The sequence below is a fragment of the Oncorhynchus gorbuscha genome, linkage group LG09, assembly GCF_021184085.1.
Source record: "Oncorhynchus gorbuscha isolate QuinsamMale2020 ecotype Even-year linkage group LG09, OgorEven_v1.0, whole genome shotgun sequence".
Classification (NCBI taxonomy): domain Eukaryota; kingdom Metazoa; phylum Chordata; class Actinopteri; order Salmoniformes; family Salmonidae; genus Oncorhynchus; species Oncorhynchus gorbuscha.
In genome coordinates, this window is record NC_060181.1 from 52,568,919 (window position 1) to 52,583,989 (window position 15,071).

The 15,071-nt window shown below is 48.8% G+C and overlaps 1 protein-coding gene across 1 annotated transcript in view; it reads left to right on the forward strand.

The window, feature by feature from the left end:
• Nucleotides 1–15,071, forward strand: part of LOC124043747 (striated muscle preferentially expressed protein kinase-like) — a 144,553-nt gene that overhangs the window by 40,610 nt on the left and 88,872 nt on the right. Inside the window, exons 3-4 of the mRNA XM_046362671.1 lie at nt 2,190–2,247; nt 13,407–15,049. Of these exons, the coding sequence (XP_046218627.1) occupies nt 2,190–2,247; nt 13,407–15,049 (1,701 nt within the window). The remainder of the gene's footprint in view (nt 1–2,189; nt 2,248–13,406; nt 15,050–15,071) is intronic.

Sequence of the window (15,071 nt, forward strand, 5' to 3'; positions counted from 1 at the left end):
TACGGGGCGGTAGTCGTTTAGCTCAGTTACCTTAGCTTTCTTGGGAACAGGAACAATGGTGGCCCTCTTGAAGCATGTGGGAACAGCAGACTGGTATAGGGATTGATTGAATATGTCCGTAAACACACCGGCCAGCTGGTCTGAAGGTGATGGATGGCGCTAAATACAGGGCAATTCTTGAGGGAAACCTGTTTGTCTTCCAAAGATTTGTTCACCTTCCAGCAGGACAATGACCTTAAGCATACTGCTAAATCAACACTCAAGTGGCTTATGGGGAAACATTTAAATGTCTTAGAATGGCCTAGTCAAACCCAGACCTCAATCCAATTGAGAATCTGTGGTATGACTTAAAGATTGCTGTACACCAGCGGAACCCATCCAACTTGAGCAGTTTTGAGCTGGAGCAGTTTTGCCTTGAAGAATGGTCAACAATCCCAGTGGCTAGATGTATAGGCTTATAGGGACATACCCCAAGAGACTTGCAGCTCTAATTGCTGCAAAAGGTGGCTCGACAAATTATTGCTTTTGGGTGGGGGGTGAATAGTTATGCACGCTCAAGTTTTCTGTTTTTCTGGTAATTTCTTGCTTGTTTCACAATAAAATATATTTTCCATCTTCATAGTGGTAGGCATGTTGTTTAAATCCAATGATAATAATAATAATAATAATCCATTTTAATTCCAGGTTGTAAGGCAACAAAATAGGAAAAATGCCAATAGGGGTGAATACTTTCACAAGCCACCGTACACCACATGACAAAAAGTATGTGGACACCTACTCGTCGAACATCTCTTTCCAAAGTCATGGGCATTAATATGGAGTTGGTCCCCCTTTGCTGCTATTACAGCCTCCACTCATTTGGGAAGGCTTTCCAATAGATGTTTGAACAGTGCTGCGGGGACTCGTTTCCATTCAGCCACGAGGATTAATGAGGTCGGGTACTGATGTTGGGCGATAAGGCTTGGCTTGCAGTCGGTGTTCCAATTCATCCTCCTTGGTGTTCATTTGGGTTGATGTCAGGGCTCTGCGCAGGCCAGTCAAGTTTCCCACACCGATCTCGGCAAACCAATTCTGTATATACCTTGTTTTGTGCACGGGGCCTTCCCCAAACTGTTGCCACAAAGATGGAAGCACAGAATCGTCTAGAATGTCACTCCAGAGAACGTGTTTCCACTGCTCCAGAGTCCAATGGCAGAAAGCTTTACACCACTCCAGCCGGCGATTGGCATTGCGCATGGTGATCTTAGGCTTGTGTGCAGCTGCTCGGCCATGGAAACCCACTTCATGAAGCTCCCGACGAACAATAATTGTGCTGACGTTGCCTCCAGAGGCAGTTTGGAATTCAGTAGTGAGTCTTGCAACCGACGACAGGTGATTTCTTTTTTTACACGCTACGTGCTTCAGCACTCGGCAGTCCTATTCTGTGAGTATGTGTAGCCTACCACTTCGCGGCTGAGCCGTTATTGCTCCTAGGCATTTCCACTTCATAATAACAGCACTTACAGTTAACCGGGGCAGCTCTAGCAAGGCAGAAATTTGACGAATTGACTTGTTGGAAGGGTGGCATCCCATGACGGTGCAACATTGAAAGTAACTGAGCTCTTCAGTAAGTCTATGGAGATTGCATGGCGGTGTGCTGTCAACAGCAGGTGTGGGTGAAATAGCCGAATCCGCTAATTTGAAGGGGTGTCCACATACTATAGTGTACATTCTAGACATTTGTTTGCTTGATTGAAAGGTATTGCCTCAAATATTATATTTTGTGAACACCTGTGTAGTATTCAAGTTTCATGGTAGTTGTAGACTTTATAATCATCACATTCTCTGCACCAGATAGCTGAATATAATTTATGCCATGAGTTGGGTTCACAGAATTGTCTGTATAGAAAGGAAAATTACAATTTTATTTACATGGGTGCTATGGATTTGAATAGGAGCATTGCTCTTTATAAATCCAGGGCTAAGGCATATTTATCATATCTGTTACTGACAGTTGTAGGTCTTGTGTAAGCTTACAGTGTGCTTATATGTAACTCTTTTTTTGCATGTCTGAAGGTTATATCTGAGTCAGCCTTTGTTAACTATGCCAACTGAGGTACTGGATTATTTCAAGTAGAAAGTAATGACTGAACTATAGGCTCAACACACAATATTATACAGTAATTCTTTCATATTTTATCTTGCCACAGGGGACAGAATGATGGACAGCTGGGGCGAAGAACTTCAAACCACCTCCAAGCCCGCCAGGCAAGCAAACAGTGTTTAGCAAGCACAAAGGGGTCAATTCTGTGATTGGAGCATCATATGTTAATCTAACCCGGCCAGTAGGGGAGTCCAGTGACAGTCTGTCTTTAGCTAGTTACTAGGACAGCAGGTTCAGTATCTATAAATGGACACTCAAACCATACTCGTTTAGGTTAACACAACAAATACAACACAAGTAAATAACTGTTTTTCAGTTGACTTACTAGTATACTGTGCAACACATAATAATGCTTTAAGAAGTGGATTGTTGCCCCTGTGAAAACTCCCACTTGAGAAACTATGAAGTTACCGGGATGTGTATTCATTTGCTGTCACCACATGACTGGAGGTGCAGGTGATGTACTGAGCAGGATCACTCAAGAGTATGTATTATTTGAGTGACTGTAAGAACAGAGTTCACTACTGACTAGTAAACATTCCTTAAAGACGCAATCTGCGATTGATACGTTTTGGGACTTTTGTATTAAAAATGTACTCTCAAATTGTTGTTCAATTTCAGCTAGTAGCTTTGAAAGTGGTACTCACAAGCCAAAAACAGGTCCCTGTTTTTGTGTGTAATTTGTGTGATATGTTATAAATACAATTTGTACTGCTTAAGATCCTAGATTGCATCTTTAATTATATACATGTATACCCCTCAAACACAACTCTGGACCTCAAAGCCAATTCCACTGCATTTTTTCATTGTTCCCCTCTAATTAGGGACTGATTTAGATCTGTGACACCAGGTGGGTGACATGAATTATCAGGTAAAACAGAAAACACGCAGGCTCTGGCCTCGTAGGGTAAGAGTTGAATGCCCCTGATATATATCCATTGATTCTTAAAGAGTATAACTTGTAAATTCTTCATGAGCTTAGTTCGTACCCCATCAATTGAGGGGTGTTATGCAGGTGAATGAGGACCCAAAAGCGACTTGGCGAAAACAGAGTCTTTAATCCAGTAAAGTAAATCTACAATCATAAGGCATAATTCCACTCGTAATGACGAGAACAGACTGGAGACTCGATCAAGAACTGCAGGTTGCCTTGGGAAGGCACTTGAACGTAGCAGACTCAGACACCTGCTCACCACGCAGCATCTGAGGGAAACACGACACGACAGGGCGATACACAGACACAGCACGGTGAACAATAGACAAGGATCCGACAGGGCAGAAACGGAAAACAAGGGGAGAAATAGGGACTCTAATCAGGGAAAAAGATAGGGAACAGGTGTGGGAAGACTAAATGATTGATTAGGGGAATAGGAACAGCTGGGAGCAGGAACGGAACGATAGAGAGAAGAGAGAGAGGAAGGGAGAGAGAAAAAGGGGAACGAACCTAAAAAAGACCAGCAGGGGAAAATGAACAGAGGGAAAAGCAAAATGACAAGACAATCTAAGACAAAACATGACAGTACCCCCACTCACCGAGCGCCTCCTGGCGCACTCGAGGAGGAATCCTGGCGGCAACGGAGGAAATCATCAATAAGTGAACGGTCCAGCACGTCCCGAGACGGAACCCAACTCCTCTCCTCAGGACCGTAACCCTCCCAATCCACTAAGTATTGGTGACCCCGTCCCCGAGAACGCATGTCCATGATCCTACGTACCTTGTAAATAGGTGCGCTCTCGACAAGGACGGGAGGGGGGAGGGAAGACGAACGGGGTGCGAAGAAAGGGCTTGACACAGGAGACATGGAAGACAGGATGGACGCGACGAAGATGTCGCGGAAGAAGCAGTCGCACAGCGACAGGATTGACGACCTGGGAGACACGGAACGGACCAATGAACCGTGGAGTCAAATTACAAGAAGCTGTCGTAAGAGGAAGGTTGCGAGTGGAAAGCCACACTCTCTGGCCGCAACAATACCTTGGACTCTTAATCCTACGTTTATTGGCGGCTCTCACAGTCTGTGCCCTGTAACGGCAAAGTGCAGACCTCACCCTCCTCCAGGTGCGCTCACAACGTTGGACAAACGCTTGAGCGGAGGGAACGCTGGACTCGGCAAGCTGGGATGAGAACAGAGGAGGCTGGTAACCCAGACTACTCTGAAACGGAGATAACCCGGTAGCAGACGAAGGAAGCGAGTTGTGAGCGTATTCTGCCCAGGGGAGCTGTTCTGCCCAAGACGCAGGGTTTCTGAAAGAAAGGCTGCGTAGTATGCGACCAATCGTCTGATTGGCCCTCTCTGCTTGACCGTTAGACTGGGGATGAAACCCGGAAGAGAGACTGACGGACGCACCAATCAAACGACAGAACTCCCTCCAAAACTGTGACGTGAATTGCGGGCCTCTGTCTGAAACGGCGTCTAACGGGAGGCCATGAATTCTGAACACATTCTCGATGATGATTTGTGCCGTCTCCTTAGCGGAAGGAAGTTTAGCGAGGGGAATGAAATGTGCCGCCTTAGAGAACCTATCGACAACCGTAAGAATCACAGTCTTCCCCGCAGACAAAGGCAGACCGGTAATGAAGTCTAGGGCGATGTGAGACCATGGTCGAGAAGGAATGGGGAGCGGTCTGAGACGACCGGCAGGAGGAGAGTTACCCGACTTAGTCTGCGCGCAGTCCGAACAAGCAGCCACGAAACGGCGCGTGTCACGCTCCTGAGTCGGCCACCAAAAGCGCTGGCGAATAGACGCAAGAGTGCCTCGAACACCGGGATGACCAGCTAACTTGGCAGAGTGAGCCCACTGAAGAACAGCCAGACGAGTGGAAACAGGAACGAAAAGGAGGTTACTAGGACAAGCGGCGACGCAGTGTGCGTGAGTGCTTGCTTAACCTGTCTTTCAATTCCCCAGACTGTCAACCCGACAACACGCCCATAAGGAAGAATCCCCTCGGGATCAGTAGAAGCCACAGAAGAACTAAACAGACGGGATAAGGCATCAGGCTTGGTGTTTTTGCTACCCGGACGGTAAGAAATCACAAACTCGAAACAAGCGAAAAACAACGCCCAACGAGCTTGACGGGCATTAAGTCGTTTGGCAGAACGGATGTACTCAAGGTTCTTATGGTCTGTCCAAACGACAAAGGAACGGTCGCCCCCTCCAACCACTGTCGCCATTCGCCTAGGGCTAAGCGGATGGCGAGCAGTTCGCGGTTACCCACATCATAGTTGCGTTCAGATGGCGACAGGCGATGAGAAAAATAAGCGCAAGGATGAACCTTATCGTCAGACTGGAAGCGCTGGGATAGAATGGCTCCCACGCCTACCTCTGAAGCGTCAACCTCGACAATGAATTGTCTAGTGACGTCAGGAGTAACGAGGATAGGAGCGGACGTAAAACGTTCTTTTAGAAGATCAAAAGCTCCCTGGGCGGAACCGGACCACTTAAAACACGTCTTGACAGAAGTAAGAGCTGTGAGAGGGGCAGCAACTTGACCGAAATTACGAATGAAACGCCGATAGAAATTAGCGAAACCTAAAAAGCGCTGCAACTCGACACGTGACCTTGGAACGGGCCAATCACTGACAGCTTGGACCTTAGCGGAATCCATCTGAATGCCTTCAGCGGAAATAACGGAACCGAGAAAAGTAACGGAGGAGACATGAAAAGAGCACTTCTCAGCCTTCACGTAGAGACAATTCTCTAAAAGGCGCTGTAGAACACGTCGAACGTGCTGAACATGAATCTCGAGTGACGGTGAAAAAATCAGGATATCGTCAAGATAGACAAAAACAAAGATGTTCAGCATGTCTCTCAGAACATCATTAACTAATGCCTGAAAAACAGCTGGCGCATTGGCGAGACCAAACGGCAGAACCCGGTACTCAAAATGCCCTAACGGAGTGTTAAACGCCGTTTTCCACTCGTCCCCCTCTCTGATGCGCACGACATGGTAAGCGTTACGAAGGTCCAACTTAGTAAAGCACCTGGCTCCCTGCAGAATCTCGAAGGCTGATGACATAAGGGGAAGCGGATAACGATTCTTAACCGTTATGTCATTCAGCCCTCGATAATCCACGCAGGGGCGCAGAGTACCGTCCTTTTTCTTAACAAAAAAGAACCCCGCCCCGGCCGGAGAGGAAGAAGGCACTATGGTACCGGCGTCAAGAGACACAGATAAATAATCCTCGAGAGCCTTACGTTCGGGAGCCGACAGAGAGTATAGTCTACCCCGAGGAGGAGTGGTCCCCGGAAGGAGATCAATACTACAATCATACGACCGGTGAGGAGGAAGGGAGTTGGCTCGGGACCGACTGAAGACCGTGCGCAGATCATGATATTCCTCCGGCACTCCTGTCAAATCGCCAGGTTCCTCCTGAGAAGTGGGGACAGAAGAAATGGGAGGGATGGCAGACATTAAACACTTCACATGACAAGAAACGTTCCAGGATAGGATAGAATTACTAGACCAATTAATAGAAGGATTATGACATACTAGCCAGGGATGACCCAAAACAACAGGTGTAAAAGGTGAACGAAAAATCAAAAAGAAATAGTCTCACTGTGGTTACCAGATACTGTGAGAGTTAAAGGTAGTGTCTCAAATCTGATACTGGGAAGATGACTACCATCTAAGGCAAACATGGGCGTAGGCTTGTCTAACTGTCTGAAAGGAATGTCATGTTTCCGAGCCCATGCTTCGTCCATGAAACAACCCTCAGCCCCAGAGTCAATCAAGGCACTGCATGTAGCACCCGAACCGGTCCAGCGTAGATGGACCGACATAGTAGTACAGGATCTAGATGAAGAGACCTGAGTAGTAGCGCTCACCAGTAGCCCTCCGCTTACTGATGAGCTCTGGCCTTTACTGGACATGAATTGACAAAATGTCCATCAAATCCGCAATAGAGGCACAGGCGGTTGGTGATCCTCCGTTCCCTCTCCTTAGTCGAGATGCGAATACCTCCCAGCTGCATGGGCTCAGTCTCTGAGCCAGAGGAGGGAGATGGTTGCGATGCGGAGCAGGGAAACACCGTTGACGCGAGCTCTCTTCCACGAGCTTGGTGACGAAGATCTACCCGTCGTTCTATGCGGATGGCGAGAGCAATCAAAGAGTCCACACTGGAAGGAACCTCCCGAGAGAGAATCTCATCTTTGACCACTGCGTGGAGTCCCTCCAGAAAACGAGCGAGCAGCGCCGGCTCGTTCCAGTCACTAGAGGCAGCAAGAGTGCGAAACTCTATAGAGTAATCCGTTATGGATCGATCACCTTGGCATAGGGAAGCCAGGGCCCTAGAAGCCTCCCTACCAAAAACTGAACGGTCAAAAACCCGAATCATCTCCTCTTTAAAGTTCTGGTAATTGTTTGAACAATCAGCCCTTGCCTCCCAGATAGCTGTGCCCCACTCTCGAGCCCGGCCAGTAAGGAGTGAAATGACGTAAGCAACCCGAGCTCTCTCGCTAGAGTATGTGTTGGGTTGGAGAGAGAACACAATATCACACTGGGTGAGAAAGGAGCGGCACTCCGTGGGCTGCCCGGAGTAGCAAGGTGGGTTATTAACCCTAGGTTCCGGAGGCTCGGCAGGCCAGGAAGTAACAGGTGGCACGAGAGGAAGACTCTGGAACTGTCCAGAGAGGTCGGAAACCTGAGCGGCCAGGTTCTCCACGGCATGGCGAGCAGCAGACAATTCCTGCTCGTGTCTGCCGAGCATGGCTCCTTGGATCTCAACGGCAGTGTTACGAGCGTCTGTAGTCGCTGGGTCCATTCTTTGGTCGGATCCTTCTGTTATGCAGGTGAATGAGGACCCAAAAGCGACTTGGCGAAAACAGAGTCTTTAATCCAGTAAAGTAAATCTACAATCATAAGGCATAATTCCACTCGTAATGACGAGAACAGACTGGAGACTCGATCAAGAACTGCAGGTTGCCTCGGGAAGGCACTTGAACGTAGCAGACTCAGACACCTGCTCACCACGCAGCATCTGAGGGAAACACGACACGACAGGGCGATACACAGACACAGCACGGTGAACAATAGACAAGGATCCGACAGGGCAGAAACGGAAAACAAGGGGAGAAATAGGGACTCTAATCAGGGAAAAAGATAGGGAACAGGTGTGGGAAGACTAAATGATTGATTAGGGGAATAGGAACAGCTGGGAGCAGGAACGGAACGATAGAGAGAAGAGAGAGAGGAAGGGAGAGAGAAAAAGGGGAACGAACCTAAAAAGACCAGCAGGGGGAAAATGAACAGAGGGAAAAGCAAAATTACAAGACAATCTAAGACAAAACATGACAAGGGGTATTGTCGAAACCCCATCAGAACCCAAAATAAAATGTAATTGTAAACAAACACTGTATTGCCTCAAACCATGGTTAAAACTATCATGAAGATCTCATGGATGGTCCGTCCTTGCGTCCATAGCTCTGTCTATGAGTTTGAGAGTGGTTACATTACTCCAGCCCCATCCCTTAGCTGTTTACCAAATCAGTGGTGGGGTGGCCCACTTTGTTATGGTTGAACTGCAGATTGCCAGTTTAAGCATCAACTTGCTTTCTGGCCTTTATTCAGATTAGTTCTCATTTTGGCTTACGCTTTCCTTCGACTCCCCCAGTGCGCAATTATTTTACTCAATTTTGACCCATCATTCATTGAATGAAAAGAAAGAAAGTGGCCAAATGTTTGATGCAAGCAAGCAATCAGGTACTGTACTCCAAACATTTCAAATTTTTGTAACGGTTCTCTTGGTGTGAAGGAGAGTCGGACCAAAATGCAGCGTGTAGATTGCGATCCATGTTTTAATAAACAAACGTAACACGAATCTAAATACAAACACTACAAAAAACAATAAACGTAACGAAAACCAAAGCAGCCTATACTTGTGTACACTAACACATAGACAGGAACAAGGACACTAAGGACAATCACCCACGACAAACTCAAAGAATGTGGCTGCCTAAATATGGTTCCCAATCAGAGACAACGATAAACACCTGCCTCTGATTGGGAACCACTCCAGACAGCCATAGACTTTGCTAGATCACCCCTCTAGCTACAATCCCAATATATACACACCACATACAAAAACCCATGCCACACCCTGGCCTGACCCAATACATGAAGATAAACACAAAATACTTCGACCAGGGCGTGACAGAACCTCCCCCCTAAGGTGCCGACTCAAGAACGCACCTCAAAACAATAGGGAGGGTCCGGGTGGGCGTCTGTCCATGGTGGCGGCTCCGGCGCGGGACGTGGACCCCACTCAGTCAATGTCTTAGTCCCCTCTCCTCGCATCCCTGGATAGTCCACCCTCGCCGCCGACCATGGCCTTGTAGTCCTCACCCAGAACCCCACTGGACTGAGGAGCAGATCGGGACTGAGGGAAAGCTCAGGAGTGAGAGAAAGCTTGGAGTGAGAGAAAGCTTGGAGTGAGAGAAAGCTCGGGAGTGAGAGAAAGCTCGGGAGTGAGAGAAAGCTCGGGAGTGAGAGAAAGCTCGGGAGTGAGAGAAAGCTCGGGAGTGAGAGGAAGCTCGGGAGTGAGAGGAAGCTCGGGAGTGAGAGGAAGCTCAGGCAGGTAGCTAGATCTACCAGATCCTGGCTGACTGGCGGATCTGGCGGATCCTGGCTGACTGGCGGATCCTGGCCGACTGGCGGATCCTGGCCGACTGGCGGATCCTGGCCGACTGGCGGTTCCTGGCCGACTGGCAGATCCCGCCTGACTGGCGGATTTGGAAGAGTCTGGTTGACTGGCAGATCTGGAAGAGTCTGGTTGACTGGCAGATCTGGAAGAGTCTGGTTGACTGGCAGATCTGGAAGAGTCTGGTTGACTGGCGGATCCTGGCAGACTGAAAGATCTGGCTGCTCCATGCTGACTGGCGGCTCTGGCTGCTCCACGCTGACTGGCGGCTCTGGCTGCTCCACGCTGACTGGCGGCTCTGGCTGCTCCATGTAGGCTGACAGCTCTGGCGGCTTCTTACAGACTAGCAGCTCTGGCGGCTTCTTACAGACTAGCAGCTCTGGCGGCTCCGTGCAGACTGGCAGCTCCTTGCAGACTGGCAGCTCCTTGCAGACTGGCATCTCTGGCTGCTCCATGCAGACTGACATCTCTGGCTGCTCCATGCAGACTGACATCTCTGGCTGCTCCATGCAGACTGACATCTCTGGCTGCTCCATGCAGACTGACATCTCTGGCTGCTCCATGCAGACTGACATCTCTGGCTGCTCCATGCAGACTGACATCTCTGGCTGCTCCATGCAGGCTGGCAGCTCTGGCTGCTCCATGCAGGCTGGCAGCTCTGGCTGCTCCATGCAGGCTGGCAGCTCTGGCTGCGCTGAACAGACGGGAGACTCCGGCAGCGCAGGAGAGGAGAAAGGCTCCGACAGCGCTGGAGAGGCGGGAGGCTCCGACAGCGCTGGAGAGGCGGGAGGCTCCGACAGCGCAGGAGAGGCGAGGCGCACTGTAGGCCTGATGCGTGATGCTGGCACTGGTGGTACTGAACCGAGGACACGCACAGGAAGACTGGTGCGGGGAGCTGCTACCGGAGGGCTGGGGTGTGGAGGTGGTACTGGATAGACCGGACCGTGCAGGCGCACTGGAGCTCTTGAGCACCGAGCCTGCCCAACCTTACCTGGTTGAATACTCTCGGTCGCCCTGCCAGTGCACTGGGCTATGCAGGCGAACCGGAGACACCGAGCGCAAGGCTGGTGCAATGTAAGCCGGCCCAAGGAGACGCACTGGGGACCAGATGCGTAGAGCCGGCTTCATGGCATTTGGCTCGACGCTCAATCTAGCCCGGCCGATATGCGGAGCTGGAATATTCCGCACCGGGCTATGCACCCGCACTGGGGACACCATGCGCACCACTGCATAACACGGTGCATGCCCGGTCTCTCTAGCCCCCCGGTAACCAAAGGAAGTTAGCGTAGGTCTCCTACCTAGCGTAGCCCAACTCCCTGTGAGCCCCCCCCCCCAATACATTTTTGGGGCTGACTCTCGGGCTTCCATTCGCTACGCCGTGCTGCCTCCTCATGCCTGCGCCTCTCAGCTTTAGCCGCCTCCAGTTCTTCCTTGGGGCGGCGATATTCTCCAGGCTGAGCCCAGTGTCCTTTACCGTCCAGTTCGTCCTCCCATGTCCATTTCTCCAGGTAGTGCAGCCTCTCCCACTGCAGCTGCTGCTGCTCCTGCCTCTGTTGCCTCTCCTGTGGCTCCTGCCTGTTGACACGCTGCTTGGTCCGTTTGTGGTGGGTGATTCTGTAACGGTTCTCTTGGTGTGACGGAGAGTCGGACCAAAATGCAGCGTGTAGATTGCGATCCATGTTTTAATAAACAAACGTAACACGAATATAAATATAAACACTACAAAAAACAATAAACGTAACGAAAACCGAAACAGCCTATACTTGTGTACACTAACACATAGACAGGAACAAGGACACTAAGGACAATCACCCACGACAAACTCAAAGAATATGGCTGCCTAAATATGGTTCCCAATCAGAGACAACGATAAACACCTGCCTCTGATTGAGAACCACTCCAGACAGCTATACACTTTGCTAGATCACCCCACTAGCTACAATCCCAATGTATACACACCACATACAAAAACCCATGCCACACCCTGGCCTGACCCAATACATGAAGATAAACACAAAATACTTCGACCAGGGCGTGACAATTTTGGAGCATTGCCTTGCTTTGTTTGGACTTCACATGGGTGCACTGCGTGGCTACACAAACTATGGTTGAATATTTTCCTGAGAATAAATCACTTTTCTCCCGGGTTACCCGGTATTTCCAGCCAAAACCAGAAGTTTCATTCAAAAGCATTATAAAGCATATACATAGGCCTATGTATGTATTTGATTAGAATAAAATATTATGTCCAGCAAGTTATACTAGGCTAGCTTTTCCTGCATGGGACTCCAAGAGCTATGGAGTATTTTTTTAATAAGGAGAGAGGCCAGCGGAGCACAAGTGTGTGCGTATTAGTCAAGAGACAGAGGCTATAAGTTAGAAGCTTTGAATGGAGTTAATGGAGAGAGAAACACTGCAAGAGTGCTCCTGCGTGCACTGATTTAAAGCAGCGATATTTGAGTGATTCGGTCTTTATATTACTGCGGCAGACTATGCTGCAGAAAATGTAGGCCTACCTGTCACAAGAAAAAAAGTTACCATGATGAGATGATAGGTCTACATGCATTGTGAACTGTGCCCAATACTGAGATGGGCTGTCTGTAGAGAAGACAGATTTAGACATTGCATATGCTGTCATTTAACACTTCCATTTCATACCATGCTCTTCATTTCAATCATTTATTATAATTTACCGGTTTCTTGCTGTCATGTTTTGTCATTTATTATCTTGTCTTGTCCCTGTGCTTCCCATTCTATTCGTTTCCCTCTGCTGGTCTTATTAGGTTCTTTCCCTCTTTCTATCCCTCTCTCTCCCCCTCCCTCTCTCACTCTCTCGCTCTCTCTTCTCTCTATCGTTCCGTTCCTGCTCCCAGCTGTTCCCATTCCCCTAATCATCATTTAGTCTTCCCACACCTGTTCCCGATCCTTTTCCCTGATTAGAGTCCCTATTTCACTCCTTGTTTCCCGTACCTGCCCTGTCGGATCCTCATTTATAATTCACCGTGCTGTGTCAATGTTTTGCCCTGTCGTGTCGTGTTTCCCTCAGATGCTGCGTGGTGAGCAGGTGTCTGAGTCTGCTAGGTTCAAGTGCCTTCCCGAGGCAACCTGCAGTTCTCGATCAAGTCTCCAGTCTGTTCTTGTCTTTACGTGTAGTATTATGCTTTTTGTTTTGTAAAGTTTATTCTGGATTAAATACTCTGTTTTCGCCAAGTCGCTTTTGGGTCCTCATTCACCTGCATGACACTTGCAGTTCTTTTTCCTGGGAAAAGGGAGTGGTTTTGGGTGGTAAACTGGGTCCCCGCCATTCAACACTGACACAAACTGCCATCCAGAGCACTGTTTGCAATTCATTGTATGTGTGAGGTATCACTGATCCCTTTGGTTCTTTTCGGGTTGTTATGCATGCAGTTGTTGAATAGATAATTTTCTGAATGCCATGCATGCTGTTTGCAATCTTATGAACAAACGAACAGAATGATGTTTGACGTCTTTTGTTTCATATACAGTGTAATTACATTGAAATATTTATATTATATAATTATGTATGATAGTCCTAACATTACTCACACTGGCTCATGCATCATTTAGAACTCTTTAACATATATTTTCCAAATATTTTTTTTCAGGAGCCAATCAGAAGAGTTTTTGAGGGAATCTCCCCAACAAGTCTTCCCACCCGCCTCACCAAAAATTATCAAACGCCCATCCACTTCTCCAATGCCAAGCCGCTCAGGTTCAGCACCAAACACACCCCTCACCCCCCGAAAGAAAGTTGTTGTGCCAACAGACTACCAAGACACTGTCCCTGGTGAATTTGAGGAGAAGGTGAAACATCCAAAATCATCAGCCATGTCTCTAAGCAGTACTCAGGACTCCCGTCCTCAGACGCCAGTCAGTGTCAGTGAGTACTCTCGCAAGGAATACCAAACTAGGCCATCCCCCAAACTGACCAGAGCAAGCTCCAAGATCTTTGAGAAGGTGCGTGGTTTCGAAGAGCGAAGGCGAAGTTATGATCATGAAGGCTCCATCTCGGGACGGTCCTGGGCCGGGTTCAATCGTGCCGGGTCCGTCGACTCGGACGATGGAGGGAGCCGGTTGGGCATCTCCAGAGAGAGTTCGAGGGAAGACCTACGAGAGGCTCTGAAGGAGGACGCTGCCGAAAGGAGGTCTATGTTCAGACAGAGGGCTGCATCCTTGGAGGACTGCAGGCCCCGTACCACCCAGAAGGTCCAGGAAATCGAGAACAAGTTCACTGAAGAGCTTCAACGAATCAAGAAGCTTGTGGGTAAACCTCACATGAAGAAGTCCTTCTCCACCGAGCAGCTCTCGCTCAGGGCTAGTGGCAGGCAGCCTTTGAGGAAGATTGAGCCCCTCCCACCTCAAATTGTCCAGAAGCTCCAGGAACGGGAACGGGCCCAGCACGAGAAGCAGCAGAAAGAGATGGAACAGCCCAAAGAAGTAGTGCCACCAAAATCACCACGACTACAGCTACAAGAACAAGCACGGCAGGGGCAGCCTTCACCCCAAACCCAAGAGATTGACCGACACTCCATGAGTAGCATAACATACAGTAGATTGGGAGAAGTAGCTGCCACTCCAGAATCTATGCAACTGGCTGACTTACCGGGACAGAGGCCAACAAGACAGGTAAATCAAGCCAGTTTTGTCAGGGAGATCCTTCAAAGGTCTCCATCACCAGCAAAGATGCAGATGCAGAGGGCTTACAATCCATCGGCAAATCACCAACAGCAGGCAGAGTCACCAAGCAGAAATGTTGTCGAGATGACGCTACACAAAGTTGAACGCAGGCCAGAAAGCCCTCTTGTTCAGAGGATATATTGTATTCAAGAATCACAGGACAACCAAGAATCTCCTGTGCAAAAGTCCCCAAAGGAAGAATCGCCAGGAACAAAAATACCTGTAGATGTAGCATTAATAAAAGTAGAGGATAGACCAGAAAGTCCATTGGTACAGAGAACGCCAACCGTTGTACAAGAGCGTATAATCCAGCATCCGCAAAAACCTCCACGGCAGGCTACCTCTTCTACAAATGTTCCAGTTTCCCCATCTGAGGAGAAAATGGAAGTGGAGTTGATCAAGCCAGCACCCAAGCTAATCATACCTACCATCATTGTCGAGGAAGAGCCCATGGAAGATGACGTTCCTCTTGAGACTGACAGGTCTAAGAAGGCAACCAATTCGAAAGAAGGTCAAACACCGAAGACCAGGGGGAAGGGTCGGCGCATTAGTCCCATATCTCCAGAGTTAGGTGGGAATTATTTTCAATCTGT